The 24,423-nt window shown below is 36.8% G+C and overlaps 1 protein-coding gene across 1 annotated transcript; it reads right to left on the bottom strand.

Moving 5' to 3' along the window:
- Positions 1 to 599: 599 nt before the first annotated feature.
- Positions 600 to 24,076, bottom strand: slco3a1b (solute carrier organic anion transporter family member 3A1b). Its single transcript, XM_077229473.1, has 10 exons — positions 23,486 to 24,076; positions 21,155 to 21,614; positions 14,643 to 14,741; positions 14,238 to 14,498; positions 12,707 to 12,871; positions 12,366 to 12,564; positions 12,035 to 12,170; positions 11,575 to 11,747; positions 11,385 to 11,449; positions 600 to 3,307 (listed from the first exon to the last, which is right to left on the bottom strand). The coding sequence occupies exons 1-10, from the start codon at positions 23,621 to 23,623 to the stop codon at positions 2,931 to 2,933; spliced, it is 2,073 nt and encodes a 690-aa protein (XP_077085588.1). The 5' UTR covers positions 23,624 to 24,076; the 3' UTR covers positions 600 to 2,930.
- Between the last annotated feature and the right edge of the window lie 347 nt (positions 24,077 to 24,423).

Raw genomic sequence — 24,423 nt, 5'->3', positions numbered from 1 at the left:
TTTAGATCAAAATGTCTATCTATTTTTAAAAGCCATTTTAAATTTCTTATATGCTATTGTGAACAGCCTTAAAGGTTTTTTGAAGACTACAGATATCTAAGATCAAGCTTTTAAAACTGCAAACAGACTGAGCAAACAAATCAGTTGTAATGTTTTCAAGTTGTAATATTTAATAAGAGGTTAAAACGTGAAATGTTTAATGTGAACAACGCACTGATGCTGCATATAATCAGCACATTTGTGTGGTGTGATACTAGTGTTTGCAGCATATGGTACTGATGTCAGGGTTTAAAAAAAAAATTTAGAAACAGTCCTATTCATCTTAAGAAGGAAATCAAATGTATAATGCATCTAAACATGTTGTGAGGCATACTAAACACTCTGAAGTTACACAAGTCCTAACAGCCTTCCAAATAACTTTATGGTAAGGTTGAAATGAAGAACAAAGGTGCTTGTACATTATTCAGGTTCATATTCATCTATAATTGTGTTTTGTTATGAATGCTTAATGTGCAGAGACCTTTGCTTGGGCAACAGAGGAAAATAAATAATTTGAGCTTAAATTTTTGAGCTTCATAATAAAAATGCGAGGACAATGCTTTAGTGCAGATAGTCGTTCATGTAATTTTTTTTTACACCTTTTATGGCCATTACACATAAGCTTCGTAATACAGACATGGGTAGAAAAATATACCACAACATTCCTCTGTAAGCATAACATAATCTCCATCTGCATTTAACAATAATATATATTTTGTCCAAAGTTAAGACTTGTAACATCACCTGTAAAAGCCTAAAGCATCGCTATATTCTACATTCTGGAGAGAATAGACTTAAATGTCACTATGTACAAGGTGTAATGGTTGCTAAAGATATCACATATGTCTACATACAATACAATAAAGCATCTTGCGGTCATATACAATTCCAGCATTATGATGAACGGCCTCTCGGAGAGAACTCAGAACACTTAAATGGCATCACTTTGGCACTTTTACGGCAATGAATTATCTATAGAGAGGAATGATTATATAAACAATGACATCATTCTTATATCATCCCATTTGTATTGACTCCGGCCTCAACATTCAAGCAATCAAGCGTTTCGGCGTATATTGCAATGCATTAAAATAATGTGCTTGGGAAGCCATTTACACGAAGGGTGATAATGGGTTTGGGTTTTGCCCTATGCGGGTCTATTTAGTGTACTTGCATCCAGTTAAACCATCTTTCAAAAGCAGCAGAAACATAATTTTCCTCTATAAAAAGCATTCCCGCTTTGTTACATTTACCATGGATCCATCACCTTTCTGTCCTGCATTTTTTTTTTACGTTTATTTTTTAGATTTTTTTTATAAAAAGCATAGAAAATAAGTCATAAGTATATGAAACAAATTTTTAGGTCCAATGCCATACAAAAATGTATGAATTAACTCTGAAGTCATTTTTAAATATTTGTTCATATTATAATTATTTAGTGAAACTCGGATTGATATTTTAGTTGCTCACTAATAATTTCCTTATGTTTATTTCCTTGTTTTATGTATTTTGCCAAAGAGGAAAAAAAACATGTTTTGCAACTGTTGTAAAATGTTGTTAATCCTTTGCATTTGGTCTTCCAAGCGAATTCCTTGAACAGATTGGAAGAAAAAATGTATACAAGGCGCCGTAATACCATTAATAACTCTGCGCACACTGTATAAAACACCATTTAAGAAGATGCTGGAGTTATAGAAGGGAAATGTCTACCTTCTCCAAAACAATACATCCCCTAAAATTACCATGCGCCTACTCTGATGCATCAACATGCAATACCTGCATGCATTGAAATAAATCCATCTTTCCATCCTTCAGTGTCCTCTGCTTGATAATGTTACATGTTGCTTTAGATGTCGCTCAGGACCACTGCAGATGACAAATAACGAGGCATCACAAAACTAATGAACCTTTTGTCTATTCAAGCTATACGTTTTTACAGACACGGGCCTAATATGTTCACCATTATGTATTTGGGCTCATTAATAGGTTACATGACTTGTGTTTACTCTGCACTTGTATCTGTCTTTTAAAGTCTAATGACTGTACAGAGGAGAGATTGAGTAATAACATCAAGCTTTCTAAGACCCTCCATAAAAATAGACTGATTAGAGCCTCACGATATTCAAGTAAACATATTAGCTAATATTCATAGAACTCATATGCTAATATTCTTTACATTTTTTTTTAAAAAATACCAAAAAGACCATCCAAAATGAAACCTAAAAAAGTTGCTTATATATGTAAGCTGGGGCTAGTTTCGCTTGATGGAAGATGAAAGGCCCGTTCACACAAAGAACTATAACTATAAAGATAGCTATAACGATAACAACTATATTAGCGTCCACACCAAACGCACGCTATCGTTCTCTTTCTCCCTGCAGTTTTGTCGTCTGCCGCTTTAAATGCCTGAGCTCTTTAAAGCAGGATGGATTCTGATTGGCTGTCAATGTTTTTATCGTTCATCAGCTGGAAAAAATCGTTCTGAAAGTGATTCCAATGATATCGTTTCTCTGTTATAGTAGTGGTGTGGACTACTATTTTTATATGAAGAATGATTTATAGAACTATGTCTTTTTTTTTAATAGTTATCCTTGGTTTGAATGGGGCTTAATTGTTCGGTTTTGGAACTGCAACCTAATACATCCCCTAATACGATGGATACATTTCATCTCCACATATCATATATCCAGCATATACATGTCCTGACTACAGTAACAGTCAAATTAATTTGGCTCTGTTTACTTAAAACACCCTGGATGCGCTAAAAGAGTGCCCATTTCTCCCAAGAGGGAATGTGCAGAAATTGGCTTACATGGACTTTCTTTTGAATAAGAGCAATGAGACTAAATTAGCATGTGCATATAGGCCAGCTGGCCCTCTTTGGGGTGGGACTATATGGCTGACTCCATGTTCTCGCTCCAGGCATGGTCATCTAGGTTGTAAATGAACTTGGTGCGGTTGGAAGGGTTCTGTGCAATGTCCTTGCCCAGGTTGTCCAGGGTGAGGTTGGAGGCGAACAGCTGGCTCGGGGTCAGGTAGTCCTCACTGTTCTTTATGTACTTGGAGTAGTTCTGACGCAGACACTGCCAGGTGATGGTGTAGAGAATGAAGGCGCTGGATTTGAGAAAGATGGCGATGCTGACGTAAAGGTAGCGGTAGGTGATGTTGTCGTAAAGCATGCAGGCCCCTTTAATGCCACACACAGAGCTCCAAAGTAGGCAGGTGGAGTCGATCCCAATGCCAAAGATCAGAGGTGGAGGAATGAAACCTGGGACATAGAACATAGAGGTCAGTACAATAGTACAGTACTTGTTTTTAATACTTATTTCTAATGTACAAAGAAGATTTTTCATTCTTTTATATATGAATTGACCTTTAAGTGCTTCACAAATTTGTTATTTAAAGATTACATTCACGCATTTGTCTGAGCCAAAGCAACTTGCACAGTACATTGCATTCATGGTGCACATTTACATTTGATCAGCTCTTGATATGCCCTAAAAAGTGTTTTTCTTTTTTGAAATAAATTCTTTTATTCCGTAAGGATGCATTAAATTGATCAAAAGTGACAGTAAAGGCATTTATAATCTTACAAAAGAACACTATTTCAAATAAATTGTTCTTTTGAAGTTTAATACTTTCTATTCATCAAATAATCCTGAACAATGTTTCCTGATTTCCACAAAAATATTAAGCAGCACATCTGTCTTCAACATAGATAATCAGAAATGTTTCTTAAGCAGCAAATCATCATATTAGAATGATTTCTGAAGGATCATGTGACACTGAAGACTGAAGTAATGATGCGGAAAATTCAGCTTTGCCATCCCAGGAGTATATTACATTTTAAAATGCAATACAATAGAAAATAGTTACTAATAATAATATTTCGTTTTTACTGAATAAATGCTTGTGAGCATTAGGGCTGGACCCGGATATTCGAATATTCGTTCGGTGTGTTGGTATTCGATTTGAAAATGTGACATTCGAATATTCTTTTTTTTTTTTTTGCACATCTGACATCCCCGTCGAACCGGTTCTCATTCGCGCTTGAATATGTTTTACACTATAAAATCTGGCGAAATATAATACTTAACATATAACTTCGTTATATCTACTTAAATATATTTGCTTCTTCTTGGACTACTAAATGTGTTCCTGCAACGGGAGTATTCTCTGACTTGAGCGCAGAAAAGCGGAGTTTGTATGGACAGAAGTGCATGCATGAGCTTGTATTTTGGGTTAAGCTGCGTTGCTTTGACATTGTGGAACATAGAATAATAGAAACAAAATGTATTATCCTTTTTACCCTATTCAATCTAAATTAATCTACAGTTAAATATAGGAGATTTTGAGATTTTACTGGGACGTCACGTTTATTTTTCGTTTTTCTTTATTTAAATTTTGTTTATTTATTTAAATTTCGTTTTTATTTATCTAAATCTACCCTACTTTGTCAGTGAGAAAAATATTATAAGACTACCTTATTAAAAATATTGCTTAAGTTAAAAGACGTGTGTGTGTATTATATCACTAGCGCCAGAGACGCGGGAAGTCATTTTCGACAGGGGGTGCTGGGGGTGGGGGGGATTTTTTCCGACCAAGCAATTACAGGAACGTGGTTATAGGAAAAGTCCACTTCTAAACAGATCTATTAATTATTACTACCTAGGAAAGCGCTACATAAATGTAACGAATTATTACTACTCTCCCTCAAAAAATTTTTTTTCCATTTGCATTCAAGCAGGACAAGTGGCCATAGGGACTTTAGGAGGAGTAAGGGAGTGATGCAAGCACGGCAACGATCTTTATAGTTAAAATCAGAAAACAAATACACACACACAAAAATGGAATCTTTTGGCCACTTCAGGGTGAGAGCTGATGCAGACGCTTTTGCTTTCAACAAAATAGTGTCCACAACTCCTTCTCCCCTCAGTGCACCTATAATAATAATAATAATACATGTTATTATTTACGTTTAACCCTCTGAGGTCGCCGGCGCGTTTTGCTGGATTTTCTTCACATTGTAGCACAATAACGAGCAATGCAAGTTATATCGCGTGGGCGCATCCATGTCCTAATTATATTGTCTGCTATAGCCTATTTGATTCTTATTTATTTAAATCCAGGTAATTGGTTGATGAAACATTGATTAAAACTAAGATACAATTTATACAAAACGAAATTCACTTTAAAGAAAGGCTTTATACAAAACAAAACTTAATAAAGTGGTCAAAATGATGTCTCTCGATATTGCGCATCTTATGATTAGGCTACTCTTCACTTTTCATATAATGCCCTTCCCTACAAAATACGAAATGTATTAATCAGACAAAATACAAGCATCATTGCATAAGAAAGAAATGTAATAAAGAAGTAGGCTAAAATAAATAAATAAAATAAAAATACATTAAAGTAGGCCTAAATAATAAATAAAGAAAGAAAAGAGGCTCAGTAGCTTCTGAAGCACTGACTGAAACCCCACAGTACGCTACTGATCATAACCTTTTACAGTCTATGATCATAACATCGTATTGGCTAGCACCGGGAACGACAGAAGCTAGCTTGTCCTGCTCGGGCGTAGGGGCTGTAACGTAGCCTACGTTACCTCTGGATGAGTCAGTTGGAGAATTCTTCTCGCTAGTCCTCCGCCTCGGTTTTTTGGGGTTGGATTGAAAAAAATCCGAAATTCTCTTTTGAGACATTGCTAACTAATCAGCAGTTTTTTAGACTAGGTGTATTTTTGCTTTTTTTTTGTGCTGCGTAGGCTGAATCGTAATCGCGTGATTTGCGTCAAGACACCTGATTGGCTAATACTACACACTGAAGATAAATTAAATAATTTTTAATTAAATAATTACTAAAAATATCCCTCTCTTCATCCCACACCCCAAACATGACATACAAAATGTTGTGGAACAGAAACAACAACCAAAGATATATTTATAAGCTATCATTTTATTGTCATCACAGTTTGCCAACAGGGGGTGCTGCAGCACCTGCAGCACCCCTACTTGCCGCGTCCATGACTAGCGCAGTGTCCGTTCTCGTAGCATATATGCCCTGCATGCGTGAGGCGCGCGCATCCGGCTCGCTCTGTTCTGTAGTTTATTAAAGGGGTCATATAATGGTACATGCACTTTTTCAAGTTGATTGTACTGAAATGTGTGTTGACACTGCCTGTACACAACCATCATATAATGATAAAAATCTACCCAGTGTTTTTGTTTTAATCTCCTTATATGTTTTCCCCTGCCTCAAATTGAGCCGTTCGATTTTGTGACGTCACTAATTCGGACGCCCCTCCCACGATTGTTGATTGACAGCAGCGTTTCAACAGATACCTGCCCTGAGCGAGCTGTCAGTCATCATAGTCCGTCATTGTTGATACTGGAGCAGAATGGCGTCTAAGCAATTGTGGTGTTCTGTTCTTGAGTGTAATAAGGAACACAGCAGTAATTTTGATGTTCCTAAATCCAAATCGCTGAAGACACAGTGGCTGAGTTTTGTTTTCGAAGGGAATATTATATTCCCCACGAGCAACGGCAATGCTGTCATGTTTGCGCGATTCGCAAATCTTTTCTCACCAGACTGCTTTATTAAGGAAGGAAGTAACTTATAAAGCTGATTTTGATAAGAAGCCGCTCCTGAAAAAAGAATCGATACCAACTATTCATGTCTCCCTGCTGAACCTCCAGAAAAAGTAAGTGTAAAATTGTATTAACTTTTATATTAATCTTTGCAAATCGCTTCACGATGAATGCGGCTAAGGTTTACACTCAGGGTACATGCGGCATGTTTTCTATGTACGACGTTCTCAATATAATTCATAATCCCACGTTTATAATGAACAACGCGTTGTGGTTATTGTTTTATTACAAACTGAGTACGTATAACTTACATCAGTAAACACATAGCGTTCGTACATCTCACTAAGTTACTCTACCCTGCCAGTACACAAAGATAGATCAAAGTGACAATATAATAACCAAACATTCAGAAACGTCGGAGCCTTCAGAGCCTTAATTGTCGAACTTCTTCGGGCCGTCATCTTGTTCCGACTCCGGTTCAAACTGATACGGTTGCACAGATGTGTCCTCCTCAGAGACTCCCGCTGCCATTTTTTCCTATACCCTCAACTGTTGTCAAGGAAACACTCCACTAGCGGTGTGGTCATAACTATGAAGGTAAAATGATGACATAAAGAATCGCATGCGCAGGGTAAGATTTGTGAAAGTGCACATAAGATTGCAAGCGTAAATTAAATTTGCATGTGCAAGAGAAGATTTGTAAAGGTGTAAATCGCAATTCAAGTGTAAGAAAAAAATATTTGCAGCATTTAACTGTTATTCGTAAGTGTAATTCATGTATTTTGAAACTGCAGCTGCATGCTATTGCAAAATAAATAAGATCTGTATTCTTCAGACTTTAATTTTTCCGCGCTTATACTTTTGGCACGGTTTTTGCGCACAAATGCGGCCAAAAGCACTGCAAGCCTGTGAACAGCAATTTACAAGCGAAAACGACAGAGGCAGGAACTGCAAAACAGATTAATTGCGTAAAATCAAACTTTTTGTACAAAAATAAACTGTTGCAAATGTCTACATGACTCTTTGTGTGCATGAGGCAAAACGTTTCCGAAATAACCCGATTTGTACAGTTGCGTCTTTCATTTTCCTGCGCTTCCACTTTTGGCACGATTCTCTCACTAACTGAGTTTTGCAAGAGCGAAGAGGAGGGCGGGTCCACCTTCATGTAGCCAATCAGATGAGCTTCTCGCTGACTCTCGTTTTACTCTGATCTGATTGGTTCAATAAATACGCCAGTCACTGAAACACATCTTTATCTTCATTTGGCTCAGAAATGTTCTCATTGCCGAAATGTTACTTTTAATGCACACATACATGTTAACTAAGTAAATAAATAAACAAATTAATAAATAAATCATGATTTCTTAACCCTCTGGGGTCCTTCATTTCAGGGTCACACTCAGGGTCTTCGGGACCAAATGGTCCGGAAGGGTTTGATTCATATTTATTAAAAGAAAATCATATTTTTTTTTTTTTACTTGTTTTTTATAATATTTTTTCTTTTCTTTTTTGGTGTTTTGAGATAATTTAAGATTTATAATTAATATTTATGCAATAAATATGACCCATTTTCCCCCCATTGAATATAATAGAAAATAAAAAAATATATATTTTTTAATTTTTTTTAAAGCTGTATTTCATTTTAGAGTCAAGCCTAGACCTCATAAAAGCAATTTTTGAAATTAGATGGATGCCATCTGGTGGACAAACTGAGCATTTTAAAAATGCAAAACCCATATGTAATCTGAATTTATTCGTTTGTTTATGTATAAAAGTGTGTTTGTGTGTGTGTGTGTGTGTGTGTGTGTGTGTGTGTGTGTGTGTGTGTGTGTGTGTGTGTGTGTGTGTGTGTGTGTGTGTGTGTGTGTGTGTGTGTGTGTGTGTGTGTGGATGTGTCTGTTTTGCACTCTTGATGTTTTATAGATTCACCCCTTCACTGTTGTGTGCTTTTTTTCTGGATCGTGGCTGATTTGTAGATTGTACGCACAAAAAAACTCTGTATTGTCACATTTTTGCCAATTTCCCATTCATTTCCTATGGCGGGACCATTTGGTCCCGAAGGCCCTGAGTGTGACCATTTTTTTTACAACCACTTAGACTATTCAAATCCTGTCCCCAATTATTTGGGGTGTTCATATACCAAGTACCAACAAAGTCACCAAATTTCGGACCATTCCGATGAAGCTATGATTTTACACATTTTTTTATTTAAATTCTTCGGGAACATTTGGTCCGAAGAACCCCTTAATAAGCTGTGCACCAGGCTGACTGACATTCATATTGAATTTCGAGCTGGTGTTAACATTATTGGATTGAAACTGTATATCTTATATAATCTGTTACACCACTGAGATGATGTTAAACTTTACAATCAAAACATTTAGTTCCCATTCTTTAAGTAATAATACCATTCTGATGCAGTGTTTTTCTCATCAAGTCTCTGTTCATGGTATTTAACACTCAATTATATATTTCGAAATATTGTCTTGCACTGTCAATATTGATTCTGATTACATCCGTGTGACTGATCAAGATATTATATGTAGATAGTATGACTACCAAAATGCTTTCTCTGTGTCCAGATTTGACTGTAATGAAAAACTGATACTAAATCAACATGAACTCAACTTTGACAAAAAGTAACTAATTATGTCTGAATAAAAACCCAGCCACCAGGGAATACACATCATAGATATGTTTATATATAGGGTTATACATCCATCTAGTGGTTACACGATGGAATTGCAGGTGATAAATGGTGCATAATTTTAAGATAGACTCTCCTCACCGCTCAAAACGGACTTTTTGTTCAGTGCTGAATTCTGTAAGCTGGCAAATCCTCTAATTATAACAAACAAAGTGTAGGCTATATATTATGAAAGATTCATTGTGCAGTCAGCTTCACTGATAATAACAGAGATGTGTGAGATTGCGATGAACTGATGTCAGCTTTTTAGGAGCAACAGCAACCTGTGCTTAAAAAAAAAATCGAGAATCGAATCTAACCGTGACCTTAGAATCGAAAATGTAATCGAATCAAGGATTTGGAGAATCGTGACACCCCTAATATATATATATATATATATATATATATATATATTTTTTTTTTTTTCTAACAAGACTTAAGATAATAGGTGGATCTTGATATGTACAAACTAAACCACCTGGATCCTAGAACTGCGGTCCTGAAACCGCTGCCACTGCTATATCATCCAGTTCGGTAGGTGGCGCTGTCACAAAAAACTAGGGTCCTGAAACTGCGGTCCTAGATACATGCACTGGATACACAGAAATGTCCTTTCTTAATACACCTGCTCGAAATTCAGTTTTGGCTCATATAGTCAGCCTAATGGTGCACAGACTATTAAGCAATCATGATGTATTTATTTATTTATTAATTTGTTTATTTACTTAGTTAACATGTATGTGTGCATTAAAAGTACAATTTCGGCAATGAGAACATTTCTGAGCCAAATGAAGATAAAGATGTGTTTCAGTGACTGGCGTGTTTATTGAACCAATCAGATCAGAGTAAAACGAGAGTCAGCGAGAAGCTCATCTGATTGGCTACATGAAGGTGGACCCGCCCTCCTCTTCGCTCTTGCAAAACTCAGTTAGTGAGAGAATCGTGGCAATAGTGGAAGCGCAGGAAAATGACGCAACTGTACAAATCGGGTTATTTCGGAAACGTTTTGCCTCATGCACACAAAGAGTCATGTAGACATTTGCAAGAGTTTATTTTTTTACACAAAGTTTGATTTTACGCAATTAATCTGTTTTGCAGTTCCTGCCTCTGTCGTTTTCGCTTGTAAATTGCTGTTCACAGGCTTGCAGTGCTTTTGACCGAATTTGTGCGCAAAAACCGTGCCAAAAGTGTAAGCGCGGAAAAATTAAAGTCTGAAGAATACAGATCTTATTTATTTTGCATTAGCATGAAGCTGCAGCTTCAAAATACATGAATTACACTTACGAATAACAGTTAAATGCTGCAAATATTTTTTTCTTACACTTGAATTGCGATTTACACCTTTACAAATCTTCTCTTGCACATGCAAATTTAATTTACGCTTGCAATCTTATGTACACTTTCACAAATCTTACCCTGCGCATGCGATTCTTTACGTCATCATTTTACCTTCATACATAACGCTGTTATGAACGCCCGCAGAACAGAGGGGCGGAGTGAGCGAAGCTCATTATCATTTAAAGGCATATGCACTGAAATGGCGTGCTGAAAACAGAGCTGTTTTTGACCAGGTAAAATTAGTGTTTTCTTACAATACTAACGAAAATTTTTAATTAAAGTAATTTACAAACTTTTCATTTAGACCCTAAAGAATCAAATTAACTTGTATGAAAATGGCATTATATGACCCCTTTAAAAGTTTATAAATTCTGAACGTGTCGCGTCTCGCCTGTCTATCTATATTGCACCAAATACGACACTGCACTCCCTTGTGAAGTCGTTTGGATGAACGGTTCTCGAAATAATCAAAACGGAACGGACAGACAGACATAAGCTATTGAGATTCCGAACCTTCGAATATTCAATGTTCATTACTACCGAAGCTTCGAAGCTCAAAAAATGGTATTCGGACCAGCCCTAGTGAGCATAACAGACTTCTTACTGACCCCAAACATGTACACGGTAGTTTACAAACAAGTTATCCAAGCAAATTGACATCTAACAAACCAAGATAAAGATAAGGATGCATGTTTAAAAAATTCGGACAAATTGTTATGCAAATATCTTACCTAGCAGCCGGAGCAACAGGAAAAGAACTCCAAGGGCGTAAGACTTCAGCTCTGGGCTCACAGTTCTACAGACACCAATGACATATAGTTTAGTACTAGTTCATTATGATGTGCAGATGACAACCATGACTGATTAAGGCTCATGAAACCAGTGACATGGACCTAAATTAACCGGTGTCAGCAGCATTACCTGATCAGGATGATGACGGATGGAGTCTGGGCCATGGCTCCGATCATGCTGCAGACGCACACGACTGCTAGGAACGTGAGGAAGGCCTGCTGACAGCCTGGGCTGGAGCACTTCCCCGGCGTTGCTGTCCCGGGCCCGTCGCCTTGGGCGATGCACTTACAGCCTGTCAGATTCTGAGAGAGGGAGGGAGGGAGGGAGGGAGGAGAGCTGAGCTGAGTGTATATTTCATGAGGGGAAATAAGTGCTTAAGTGCTGCTCTGGGGATTTCCAGCGACCAACCAGAGGAAAAAAGAACCGAATATTTGAGACAAAGGGGACTGATGTATCTAAAAGAGGGAGGAAAAATGAGCATTCCCAAAAGAACTCTTGCTACTTATGACTTTAGGAAGCATTTAAGCAGATGTGTGCCTGAGTCTATTGATCTGTATGAATTGGGGAGTGTGTGTGTATGAAGACTCACTCCTCGGGTGCAGCCAGCCAGGCAGGCGGAGAGGTAGGTGATGCCGTTGGAGCCACAGATGGGGCTTAGAGAAGACGTGTAACAATTACAGCCTGACAGACATGCGGCCTCCGTCCGCTCCCATGAACCTAGACTCCTAAATGGAGAGAATAATTACGAGAAGAGTAAGAATGACATGTTCCTTTCAAATTCACAGTTTATAAACATGATCATCTGTAAAATTAATGCTACAAGCACAAAAGTCTTTATACTCTAAGTGACAGTATTTATTGCCAATTGTTGTGGATCATTAAAATTTTTTGAGGCTTTTATGTTGTAGCGCTCTACTCACTCGTTGCCATAGGCAACAGTCACCCCAGCGACTGGGCCTGTATCACAGCCAAGGAAAAGGAAGGAGACGTAGCAGGCTGTAGAGATGATATTGACTAGCATGGCCAGACGAATAGCCCCTAATGCACACAGATCCAACTTTTTCACCAGGAGGCCGCCCAGGAAAATACCCAGACAAGCACAGGGGATTGCTGTCATACCTGTACACACAAGCAAAAAAAAAAAATTAATTAAATAACAATTGACAAGCAGCTTTCATGTACTTGCAGTGATTTTGTTTGAAACTGTGTTTTATAACGGATTAGGACTTGGACTTGCTGATGTTTTAGTGGACTTGCCTACCTAGGAGCTGATTGGCGGAGGACGTTGAGAGGTTGAACTGCTGTTCGAGATATTTCCCTAGGAAGGCCGCGAATCCAGCCACCACACCGATTTCCATACAGGCAGCGAGAATGACACAGGTGAAAACCGGATTGGACAGCAGATGCTTAGTCACCTTAGGGATAACTGAGACGAGATTACACTGATATTAAATGGATGATCAGATGAAGATGTAGTTGAAGAGAATGTTGTAATCCAGGGGTTTTCAAACTATTTGATGTCAAGGATCCGCAAATATGATGCCCCTTCCCATCCTCTTACTAAAATGTAAAGACAGCTGTTTATTTTTATGTAAATATCCATTTATACTGTGTAAGAAAAATATTCAAATATAAAAAAATGAAATAATTATTTTATATTTGCAATTAAAGCCAAAAGTAATGATTAATAAATTATTTGTATTGTGTAATTATTTATTTCACATACTGTACTTTCGCAAGGCACTGTATTATATATATATATGTATACAGTATATGTATATATATGTGTGTGTGTGTGTGTGTACATACAGTGCCTTGTGAAAGGATGTAAAACAAAATAATTGAAAGCAGTTTAGCAAGGTTGCAACATAAGAATATATATTTTACATTTTTAATTCAATTTTACAGCTTCATTTGAGTTCATTTGAGCTTTTCACTATAGAAAAAATTAGCTTTATGTTTAATAGTCTAAAGAAATTTAATTTCCTTATAATTCCCTTGTGATTCATTTCTAGCCATTCTTTAGAAAGCAGACTAAAACAGTTGGAATATAACATTTGGTTATAAAAAAGATTACACCTATTAATATCTTGAGTTAACATGCTAAGTTTAACATATACTTTTAGAAAATTTAAATTCTTTTCTTCAGCATCCTCCAGCATGAATTTAGGATTTTATTCACATGTAAACGTTGATCAGCGAACATAAACAAAAGCTCAAACGGGCTGCGTAACACGAGAATGAACCTCATTGGTTCTCGCACGTCAAGCGAACATGCTTGTGCTTCCGTTAACCACAACTGATTTGTGAGTTGATGAATGTTTACATGTGAATAAAAGCCTAAATTCAATCTGTTCATCATATAAAGTGATCGTGTCTCTTCAGAAAATTTTGACTAAACTGCTCTATTCATATGGATTAGTTTTACGATCTCTTTAGGAACTTTTTGAAGCATCAAAGTGTTAGTTGCGTAGCTGCCAATGGAGGGACAGAAAGCTCTCAAGTTTTCATCATAAGGATCTTCATTTGTGTTTTAAAGATGAACGAAAGCCTTACAAGGTTGGAACAACATGAGGGTGAGTAATTAATCACAGAATTTCCATTTTTGGGTGAACTAACGCTCTAACAGCATTTTGAGAGCTGAGTCTTGTTCTCTACTCTGAAAAGAAATCTAAAACTACTACAAGTAATGAACTGACAACAATGACAAATCAAACTAAATGATTTCAGGTACGATTGCTTATAAAACCTCAGTGTGTTTAGACAGTCTTTCTCTTTGTCCTCTGTCTCACCCTGCAGGTGCTGGCAGCAGGTTAGGCCAGCGCTGATCTCCGGGTCATCTGAGGTTTTGACTCCTTCATACTCCTGCACCAGCTCAGCAGGCAGCATGGCCTGTTCGCTCTCACCCCCCGGGCCCTCCCCAGGCTCGTTCAGCGACTGCGGGAACCCGAACATGAAAAACGAGGAGAGGAAGAGGAAAAGGCCACATATGATAAAGCCGCCCCACCAGGCACCGATCCAGCGTGGATCGTCAGGAGTGATGTCCAGCGTGGCTGTTAGGAGTGAACAGAGATCTGATGAGATATTACTGAGACACAGTTTCATTCATAATTCTTAACAGATGCTTTTATCCAAAGCCGTTTACAAATAAGTTAAAAATTAAAATAAAGGGATTGATTTTTGATGCCGGTACTCACATGTGTCAATGAAGACTGCATCAACATAAACTTTGGTGCACAGAGAGCCAAGAATAAAACCACAGGCTGGTCCAAAGACAAGTGTAGAGAATAAGATACCTGTAATACAATACAACAGACAAAATAATCAAAATAGTTACGTAGGAAAATGATATTCATTCATGCAGAGTTTTGGCCAGATTGTTGTCAATTCACTTAAAGGCACAATATGTAAGGTTTGTGGATTAAAATATCCAAAACCACTAAAACAATATTAAATATTTTGTTGACTTGTGTACTTTCATTATCCCAAATGTTTCCAACAATGTTTTAGTCCAGAGAAATCAGCTATTTTAACCAGTGTAATGGCCCGTGTCATTGCGTTGCCGGTCAATGACGTCATATCTGCATTACCCTCAATAGCCGGTTTTACTTCAGTAGGAACCATGGAAACACGCTTTAATATATTATGTGTTTTACTAGACAGGCGAGCAACTGTTTGGATATCTTTATCAACAGAAAACTAATCATTGTTATATAGCTCAACACGGTTAGTCTTATTGTTTGAATCTCGTTTTCTTGATTTACCGCGAGTTACATGTTTTTATCATGCCTATCATCAGACAACACTCATTTTATTTTTATTAATATGATAATCTAACATCAATTTAGCTTACTGCAGTGCAACAAGAGTCTCATACCAGCCACTGAGTGAACGCACAGAGTCATTACGTTCAACACACTTAAACGTATTTTAGTATGATTGTTTTGACCAAGTAAAACAGCGCTGTGTTAACTTACCCCACAATTTAAATTTTTCAAATAAAGTGACCTGTATGAGTAGAAATGTAGCACTTGTGGCTGTTTTATTAGAATGAAATAAAATAATGTGAATTTAAGTCATCAAATGTAACTGTACCAAAGTTCAAGTTCAGGGAAGAAGGAGGCAGACGGTAAGCGTAACTTTAATCGTAAAATAAACATAAAAAACAAAACGAAAGGAGCGGCTGCTTCCGACAGTGCCATATAAGCATAATAAAACAACAAAGTAAAATGTCCTTGGCTCTCAGCCCCACCCTGCTTCACACTAGAGTAATGTTTGACTCCTTCATACTCCTGCACCAGCTCAGCAGGCAGCATGGCCTGTTCGCTCTCACCCCCCGGGCCCTCCCCAGGCTCGTTGATATTAAAATCATGAACTCAAATGTCATTGTTTATTGCAGAAGTATTTTTTTGCACACAGTGCCTCGACAAATCAATCACTTTTTCGACTGCTGTCTCGACCGGATTGCTTTCCATCGGCTGTGGAAGTGAAGATGACAACTCCTATGATTCCACACTCATTCACGGCATCATCAAGCTACTGCCATACTTACATATGATGCCTTTAAATTAATTTAATTTAAATTTTTACAAGTTATTAAGGTGGCATTTGTGCTAATAATCTAGATGTTTATGTAAATAGCCTCTTTTTAGGGCAAAGTTTTAGAGTTTATCATTATTATTATTATTATTATTATTATTATTATTATTATTGCAGAACGGGAATTATAACGTACAGTTGCAATCAAAATTATTCAACCCCCTTGAACTTGAAGACATTTTGCTGCAAAGAACGACATTTTATGAAAACAATTCAACAAAAGCATCAGTAAACTATTATAGAAAGTTTATCAATACACATTTGAGTGATTCTGAGAACATAAAGTTGATGAAAAATTTAAAAAAAAATCGATTTGGCTCTAAACATTCGTTTTCAAAATTATTCAACCCCCAAAAGTCATATTTTGTGCAGAATCTTTTATTCTTTATTACCTCCCATAAATGCTGCCTGTAAGCGGTAGATGCTTCTGTCACCTTTCTACTTCAACGATGGACCATCCCTCACTTGAAAAAGCTTCCAGATCACCGATAATCTTTGGTTTTCACATTACCCCTGCTTTCTTCAAATTCCACAAATGTTTTCAATGAGATTTAAATCTGAAGATTGTACAGGCCACTCAAGGAACATTCTACAACTGATCCCTGAACCAAGCTTAAGTAGATTTGGGTGTATACTTTGGGATGGCTGTCCTGCAGGAAAGTCCATTGTTCATCAAGCTTCAATCTCTGCATTGAAGGCATCACCATCTTTGCTAAAAGGGCTTGATACTTCAAAGAGTTCATTATGTCCTTCATACAGTCAAGATTTGAAGTTCCTCGAACAGCAAAGCACCTCCATAATAAGACTGGACCACATCCATGTTTGGCCATTGATTGAGATGGTGTTCTTCTGCACATAAGCTTTGCCTTTTTTGCTCCAGACATACTACTGATCCATAGGTCCAAAAAGTTCCAGTTTGGTCACATATCACTCCATAAAACATTCTTCCAGAACTCCACAGTTCTTTCCAAATGAATATTAGCATATTCAAGTCTGTCTTTTATGTTTTTCTTGGTCAAGAGTAGCATTCGGCAAGACGTCCCAACATTAAGGCCATGCTTGTCTAGTGTTCTTCTTATTCTTTGCATTATAAATGTTTTTTCCTCCTTTCCTCTTGCAGGTCTTTGGCAGAAAATTTATGGTTTTCCTCGGTTGCTCTGATCTAAAATGTTATTCCCCTTGATGATATTGTGCTTTTTATCTCAAAACCCTCAAAGGATTTCTGGTACAACAAATGTTAAACTTATGAAAAAGGCTGTCAGCTGTGTCTCTAGGAACTTTTAGTGGTTTGAAAAATATTCTTGTAGCCATAGACTTTGTAATGTAATACAACATTTTGTTCTCAGCTTTTTCGAGAGCTTTTTTGACTCTGCCATTTTTGCTAATCCACTTTAGCATATGCATTGGCTAAATGTATGTATGTGTAACAGCACAAGCTAATTCAATTTCCAAAGGCTTAATTATGTTTTAACACAACTTTGTACCATACCGTACAAATACAGTAAGTATCTTAAAAACAGCTATGAAATAATTAAGACATAGCTGTATTACAAAAAAAATGCTATTACCCAAAAGCATTACATTATATATTGACATTATCACTTAGCTGTTATAGATGCAATTTAAAAAATACTCTGTATCATTAGAAAAGCTTACATTTGTAAATTATTACAACAGACATAGTCTCCAGGGGGTTGAATAATTTTGATTGCAACTGTATTCCCTTCTGAGACACAACATCAAGTAGCCTAAAGTAAAGAAGCTATTTCCTTTAATGATTGTGTACATTTAAACATATCTCTAATAGCTAATTTGCATAATCTACATCATCATTGCTGTAACTGGCACCTGATGAGTTTATGATAAAGCTGATGAGCACAAACATTTCTGTGTTGATTATTATATCTTGTAGGAATACTAAATGGGGGGCCAACATATAGATTATGCATGTGTTAGTAAATGTTGTACTATCAGCTTTTTTACCATTCGGCGAGTAATTATGTGTCCAGACACAGCATAAGCATGATCAGAGAACACTATAAATGAACATGTAACAGATAATGTACAACTGAGGGGGTGATCTTGTATCATCCTGAAGGGGTTTATTTTGTAGTAATGACTGACTGACTGTACATTATTATCCTGTGCATTATACGGCTATACACGAAATAAATAAATACACTACCATTCCAAAGTTTAGGTTTGGTAAGATTTTTAAATGTTACTTATGTTCACCAAGGCTGCATTTATTTGATCAAAAATACAGTAAAACAGGGGATTTTTCCATTTAAAATATTTAATTTATATTTCATTTTTTTTATGTAATTTATTTCTGTGATGACACAGCTGAATATAATCTACACAGACATGAAATATTGGATTGAGTTGAAGTTCAAACGCATGTTCTGTTTATTATAAGCACGCACTACGGTTATGTTGTCTACCGCGTTAAACGCTTGAGCTCTTTAAAGTCTGGTGGATTCTAATTGGCTGTCTATGTTTTCATCAATCATCAACTGGAAAACAAGAGTGATTTCAACGATATCTTTCTGTTCTGAGAGTGATTCCAACTATGTCTTTCCTCTGTGACGTTATCGTTATAATTGTGCCGTGGACTTCCCTTTTCACATAGAATTAGAATGGTTATTAAAACTTTATAGTTATTATAGTTATCGTCCTTGGTGTGAACAGGCCTTTACTATGGAAAGAATGAACCTCATCTCATTGCTGTAAAGGGGCAGACGGGTCTGTAACATGACCTTCAACGTTGTATTTGCTCTGGATCTTTAAAAAGTGTTTTACTTCTATCCATTAGTCTGGATGAAACTGATTAAGCATGTCAGTCCAAATGTTACCCTATGTAATCCTAGATCAGTTCTCTAATTCTGTATGAATACAAACGCTGGATAATTCACTTAAACAGATAGGCCTTTCTGCTTGTGCCTTTGTGAAAGATGCCAAATGCATTTCTGTTAACCAAAGCCTCTGTGATCAAACAGCTAAATGACTGATTCCATTATGCCCACTAGCAATGACTCTCTCCAAAGAGGATGTTTATGTCTGTGCTAGTTTACACCATGCTTCAATAAGAGACGGGTCCAGTTTTAAAGGTTACAAAGGATTAAAACACGCAAGAGTGAGAGAGAAAGAAGCTAGCTCGGGTTGCACAGACATTAACGCTCATAGACAGTAAAGTCAGCTCAATGCAAAGACGTCAAACACCCTGCAGAGAAGGAGACACAGCAGAAATGATGTGAAACGCGCACACACAAACCCACAGACATTCACACAGAATCTTCACATCCAGACCTTGAATTACCTGTGGAAAGCTACTCAATTACAATAGTCAATTTCCATGCTAGGATTATATTTCGGGAGCTTTCTTAAGACATTTGAGTCTGGGGTTGATGATCTAGTCTTTATTTGTATCAAATATATGGAGAATCATTGTCGTAGTGCGAGAGAATGAGAGTGAGAAGAATCGAGAGAGAGAGAGTGAGAAGAAGGGTGAGAAAGAGTGAGCTGCCTGAGGGATGACAGAGCAGCCAGCACACATTAGCTTCTCCGCAGAAATAACAGGCACCGAAGGCCATCATTGCTTCTTGTTTACACCCTGAAAACATAGCAACAGGAGATTAAGACAGTGGTGCACTACTCTAAACCAGTGGGTTTAAGCTCAATTCTTGGAAATTTCCCAAGTGAGTTCACCCCAAACCTAAACCAGCCACATATATATGCGCTTGTGTTTCTTCATACAAAAGCTTTCTGCTAGCGAGTCCTCCAGGAAGCAGTAAAGAGCTGATGCGCTAAGCATACAACATTTTGTGGCTTATAAATCATTAATAATAATAAGTGCTGTTATTGTTTCAACGCAGGATATTGACGGTAGTGCTACATGATATGCCCTAAAATAAAAACAACACTCTGTAGTGTTTCTTTTAGTGCCTGACCAGCGTGTTTTACCAGGAATTCAAGTAGTGCCATTTTAGGACATTTAAAATACAGTATTTATCTTTAACTTACATTCTACAATGCAGAAAAGTAGTGTTTTTTTTAAATAGTAGCAAAAGGAGAGCATTTAAACCAGGTGCTGTTGTTCTCTCCTGAAGTGATTTAGAATAGATTAAGGCAAATAAATCTGTTCAAAACAATTCATCTGTATCATTTCACAATAATGCTTTGCCTCAATATCTCCTAATTACTGCTTATTAATACTTAGTAAGGTAGTTGTTAAGTTTAAGTATTGGGTAGGATTAAGGGATGTACAATATGGTCATGAAGAATAAGGAAGTTATATGTGCTTTATAATATGTACTAATAAACAGCCAATATCATAGTAATATGCATGCTGATAAGAAACTAGTTAATAGTGAGAATTGGACCCTAATCTAAAGTGTTACCTAATGTTCTATGTTAGTTATTATGAACCAACAATGAACAATACTTTTACATTCATTGATAAAAAAATTTACAATAAGGTTCCATTTTGTTAACTTTAGTTTTTGTTAACATGAACTAACAATGAAAAATTCTTCTAAAGCATTTATTAATCTTATTTAAAGTCAATTTCATCATTTACTAATACATTATTAAAATCAAACATTGGATCTGACAATGAACAGTTTTGTATTGATCATTGTTAGCTAATGTTTGTTAATGCATTGACTGATCGTATTGTAAAGTGTATTATTTTTTACTTTGTTCATTTTACTTTTTAAATCCTAAACTGAATCAAAAGTTATAATAATAATAATAATAATTTAATTACAATAATAATTATTAATCATTCGATTATTTTAATAAAGGTTTTTAACAATAGGTTTAATACAAAGCAAAATCAAAATCTGTCTATAAAATCTAGGTACCCCTGGTTCACCAGGTACCCTCCACTATACTAAAAATTTCTACTACTATTATGTTTCATTATTAAGGAAAGAGAACAAAATAATGTGTATGTATAATGTGTGCATGTTTAATATGTTTGTATATGAATATAAATATGTGCTACTGTTTGTCACCCACAATATCTCTGATTAAGGGGCACTTAAGCCTTACTGATGGGGCTGAAGGGGGCACATAACACAATAATGGTTGTGTAGATCACTCTCACCAATATAAAGGGAGGAGTCTTCACGTCTGACATGATCATCGATGTAAGACACTCCCAGCGGCTGCAGGGGTGTCGCTCCAACCCCCAGAAGCATTTGAGCTCCGATCAGCAGCAGGTACATCATGTTGGTATTTGTTCTATTTCCACAGAAATAATTTGGATCAGAGAGCCCAGCTCGACTGCTATTGGAGCACACGTCTTTTCCCTGTCCCACAGGTCGTGGCTCTCCAGACTGATATTCATACTGATGGGTCAAGAACTCAGGCAGTGCTGACAGTAACGCTCCCAGCGCCATCACGATGCCCCCACAACCAATCAGCCGAGGCCGATGGGCCCTGGCCCCAAAGTAGCTGACGAATAAGATGAGGGCAAGGTTGCCAATCTCGAAGCTGCTGGCGATCACACCCACGTCAGCGCTCTGCAAGTTGAAACGTCGCTCTAGTGTGGTGAGGACACTGACCTAAAGTATAAAGAAAAAATATACTGTTACAAGGCTGTGAGATAATGAGCAATGACCACGTGCCATATTCATGTTGTTTATGCTTTCGTGGCTTGGAGATCTTAACTAATAGAATAGATTTATGAGATTATGTTGAGAACATGGATGCTGTGTATCCTGTAATGAAGAACTCACTTACACAATATTAAAGGTATAAATCAAATGTTCTGAGAGTTGAAAAAGACTGTGTAATTATTTAAGTGATTTATGATCCATTTAGGTCACAACATAAGACAACACAAAAGTCATCATCCTAGGGAAAATAATATATCAATCGTATAGCTTCACTCAAGAGCAGATGCATTCATGTAGTGACGTGACTGTGTGAATCTTTCTCTAGTGCTGAAAGCTAATGTGAAGTATAGGCATTGCCATTTTAACATTTATTCCTTTAACTATTGTCTGTGTTTATGTTACCAGTACTTGTTTTTTAATTAGTTGTAAGTAATCTAGTAGTGGCTAATCCCATTAGTCACCAGTACCTTTTAGATACTAGTACATTCTCGTCTCTATCTCAATCCCCACTCATTATTGGCAACAAATTGCACATTATTGTCACTTATTTATAATGGGCATCTGAAGTTTGGCACCTTTTTTTCTGAGACACTAGTACTTATTCTGCTTGTTATAACTTTCTTATCTTGTGAGTTTACAAATCCTTTTTTTTTTTTTTTTTTTTTTTGCTTGTCATATAAAGACTAGTCAGAATCCCTACTTTAGTTCAGTTAAAAATGTTACATGTAATAACTGGATACTAGGAAAACGGGATTACCGGTAGCTATTTTAATAGTTATAAATAACTAAAGAAAAACTACTAGTATAGTTACTAGTGCAACTGAAATAAGTACCAGCAACAACTGAAATGCATCTAGTATTAAAAATCAAAAATCCTGGAATCAAAAATAACCATATATTTAATGGCAATCATTTATTATTAGGCTATTATTTTTTTTTTATTATTTTTATTTTATTAATTTACTAAACAGGAATTAGTGCACATTAATAAACACTAGGCCCTACTGTAAATGCGCCAGAGTTAGCCAAATACTTTTTTCATCATCCTTGGAGATAATGTTACAGAGTCACCCTGAAAACAAAATATAAAAATAAAAAGACACAATTATTACACTTGTTTTTTAAGCATTTTGTTTTAAAATTATGTATTAATTTAGAATGTAAAAAACGGTAAGTAAGTAGGCTACTCATATTATGAGTAAATACGGAATAGTTCCTTATTTCTATGTAGGCTACTTACAGTCGTAAAGGAATTACTATTTTTAATAAATAGGTTCTAGTAAACAAATAGGGCCTTAGTCGATAATGGAATAGCATACTAGTATCTAATTACTGTAATAGCATTTATTTAAAAGTTAATAGAAAAATTGATCAAAGTAGCCTACAAGTCACTGTAAGATAACTTTTAGTAGCCTACTATAGCCTATACAGTAACATAAAAATAGTATTAGCCTACTAAAAAATAATAATAATAATTTAAGGAATTATAAGGAATAATAAGGAATAAACATCTTTCCATAGAAGGTCTGATCATTCTGACATATTTTTGTTTCCAACGTGCATCCGTGGCTCAAAGACAAAATAAGGTAATCGAGCACTGGGCCACTCACTAGACTGATGATCATCTTCCATTATAGCGCCTCTAAATCATGTAGAAATAAAGCAGTCGCAGTGCCGCACGCAAAACCCCAGCTATACCTCATAATGTGGTTTATTTATCTTGCTTTAGGGTAAAGGTAAGCGATGCGTACCGGACACCATCCAATGTCATCCACAGTGCGTACGTATGAGCTGTCTGTGTTATCGGCTCGACTTACCAGATAGGCTCCTACAGTGCCCTGTGCCAACATTAAGGCACATTCTGATATGAGGAATATTTTGATGTTGGAGAAGCATGATGTCTTCTTCTGGCACGCGTCTGGCTCAGTGTCTGGCGTGCTTCCCTCAGCGTACATCCTCTGATGCGGACTGCAGCAAGCAGAAAGACAGGCTCGGACAGAAGGTGACCATTGAGGACGAGTGCAGATGGATCCTCAAAGAGACGTTCACGGCTCCATTAATATCGCCTCCGGTTCCGGTCCGCTTTCAAATCGAGTCTTATGAAATGAATCTTGAGCGTTCTCAGCACTGTCACCTCAAAAACTGCGCACTCGCATCTGATCCGTTGATGTGAATGGTCCAAAGAAACCGACGGAAGACCAATGCAGCCTATTAATAACCATGAACATCAGCGACACGCGGAAACTGCGATACAGTATTACGTGAGGCGGTTACAGTGAGTCCACTGTTCTTCCGTGAGGAGAGTTTGCCGGTGTGGAGGACTCAGCTCATGCGTGTCCCCATCTACACCACAGCCTGCACCAAATGATGACCTCTCTCTCCTTTTCATTTCTATACTGCCTCTCTTTATTTCCTCCTCCCACAAACATCTATTAGGTGGGTAGGTAGGTAAGTAGCCTAGTTAGGTAGTAGGTACTATAGATAGATAGATAGATAGATAGATAGATAGATAGATAGATAGATAGATAGATAGATAGATAGATAGATAGATAGATAGATAGATAGACCTCAAGATGATGTATGGACAGAGAGATTTATTAATAATTTTATCAATAATAAAAGGGATCAATCAAGAGAAAAAAATTGATTTTTGTGTCAGACTTAGTGCAGTTGTTTCTGAATTGTCAAAGTGAATTTTATTCCCAGACTAAAAATAACCCTCAATATGTGTCCCCTGAGAGCAATGTGCCAAACT

The sequence above is a fragment of the Siphateles boraxobius genome, unplaced genomic scaffold (genome assembly GCF_051911475.1).
Source record: "Siphateles boraxobius isolate OS27281-9 unplaced genomic scaffold, OSU_SipBor_1 130, whole genome shotgun sequence".
Taxonomy (NCBI): domain Eukaryota; kingdom Metazoa; phylum Chordata; class Actinopteri; order Cypriniformes; family Leuciscidae; genus Siphateles; species Siphateles boraxobius.
The sequence above is the reverse complement of the archived record's forward strand: the minus strand, read 5'-3'. Positions and strand labels throughout refer to the sequence as shown.

Coding starts and splice junctions, on each gene's coding strand:
- slco3a1b (XM_077229473.1), bottom strand. CDS start 23,623: ATGTACGCTGAGGGAAGCACGCCAGACACTGAGCCAGACGCGTGCCAG. Junction 14,499..14,642: donor TGCAGTCTTCATTGACACAT/GTGAGTACCGGC, acceptor CACTCCTAACAG/CCACGCTGGACATCACTCCT. Junction 12,872..14,237: donor CTGCTGCCAGCACCTGCAGG/GTGAGACAGAGG, acceptor ATCTCGTCTCAG/TTATCCCTAAGGTGACTAAG.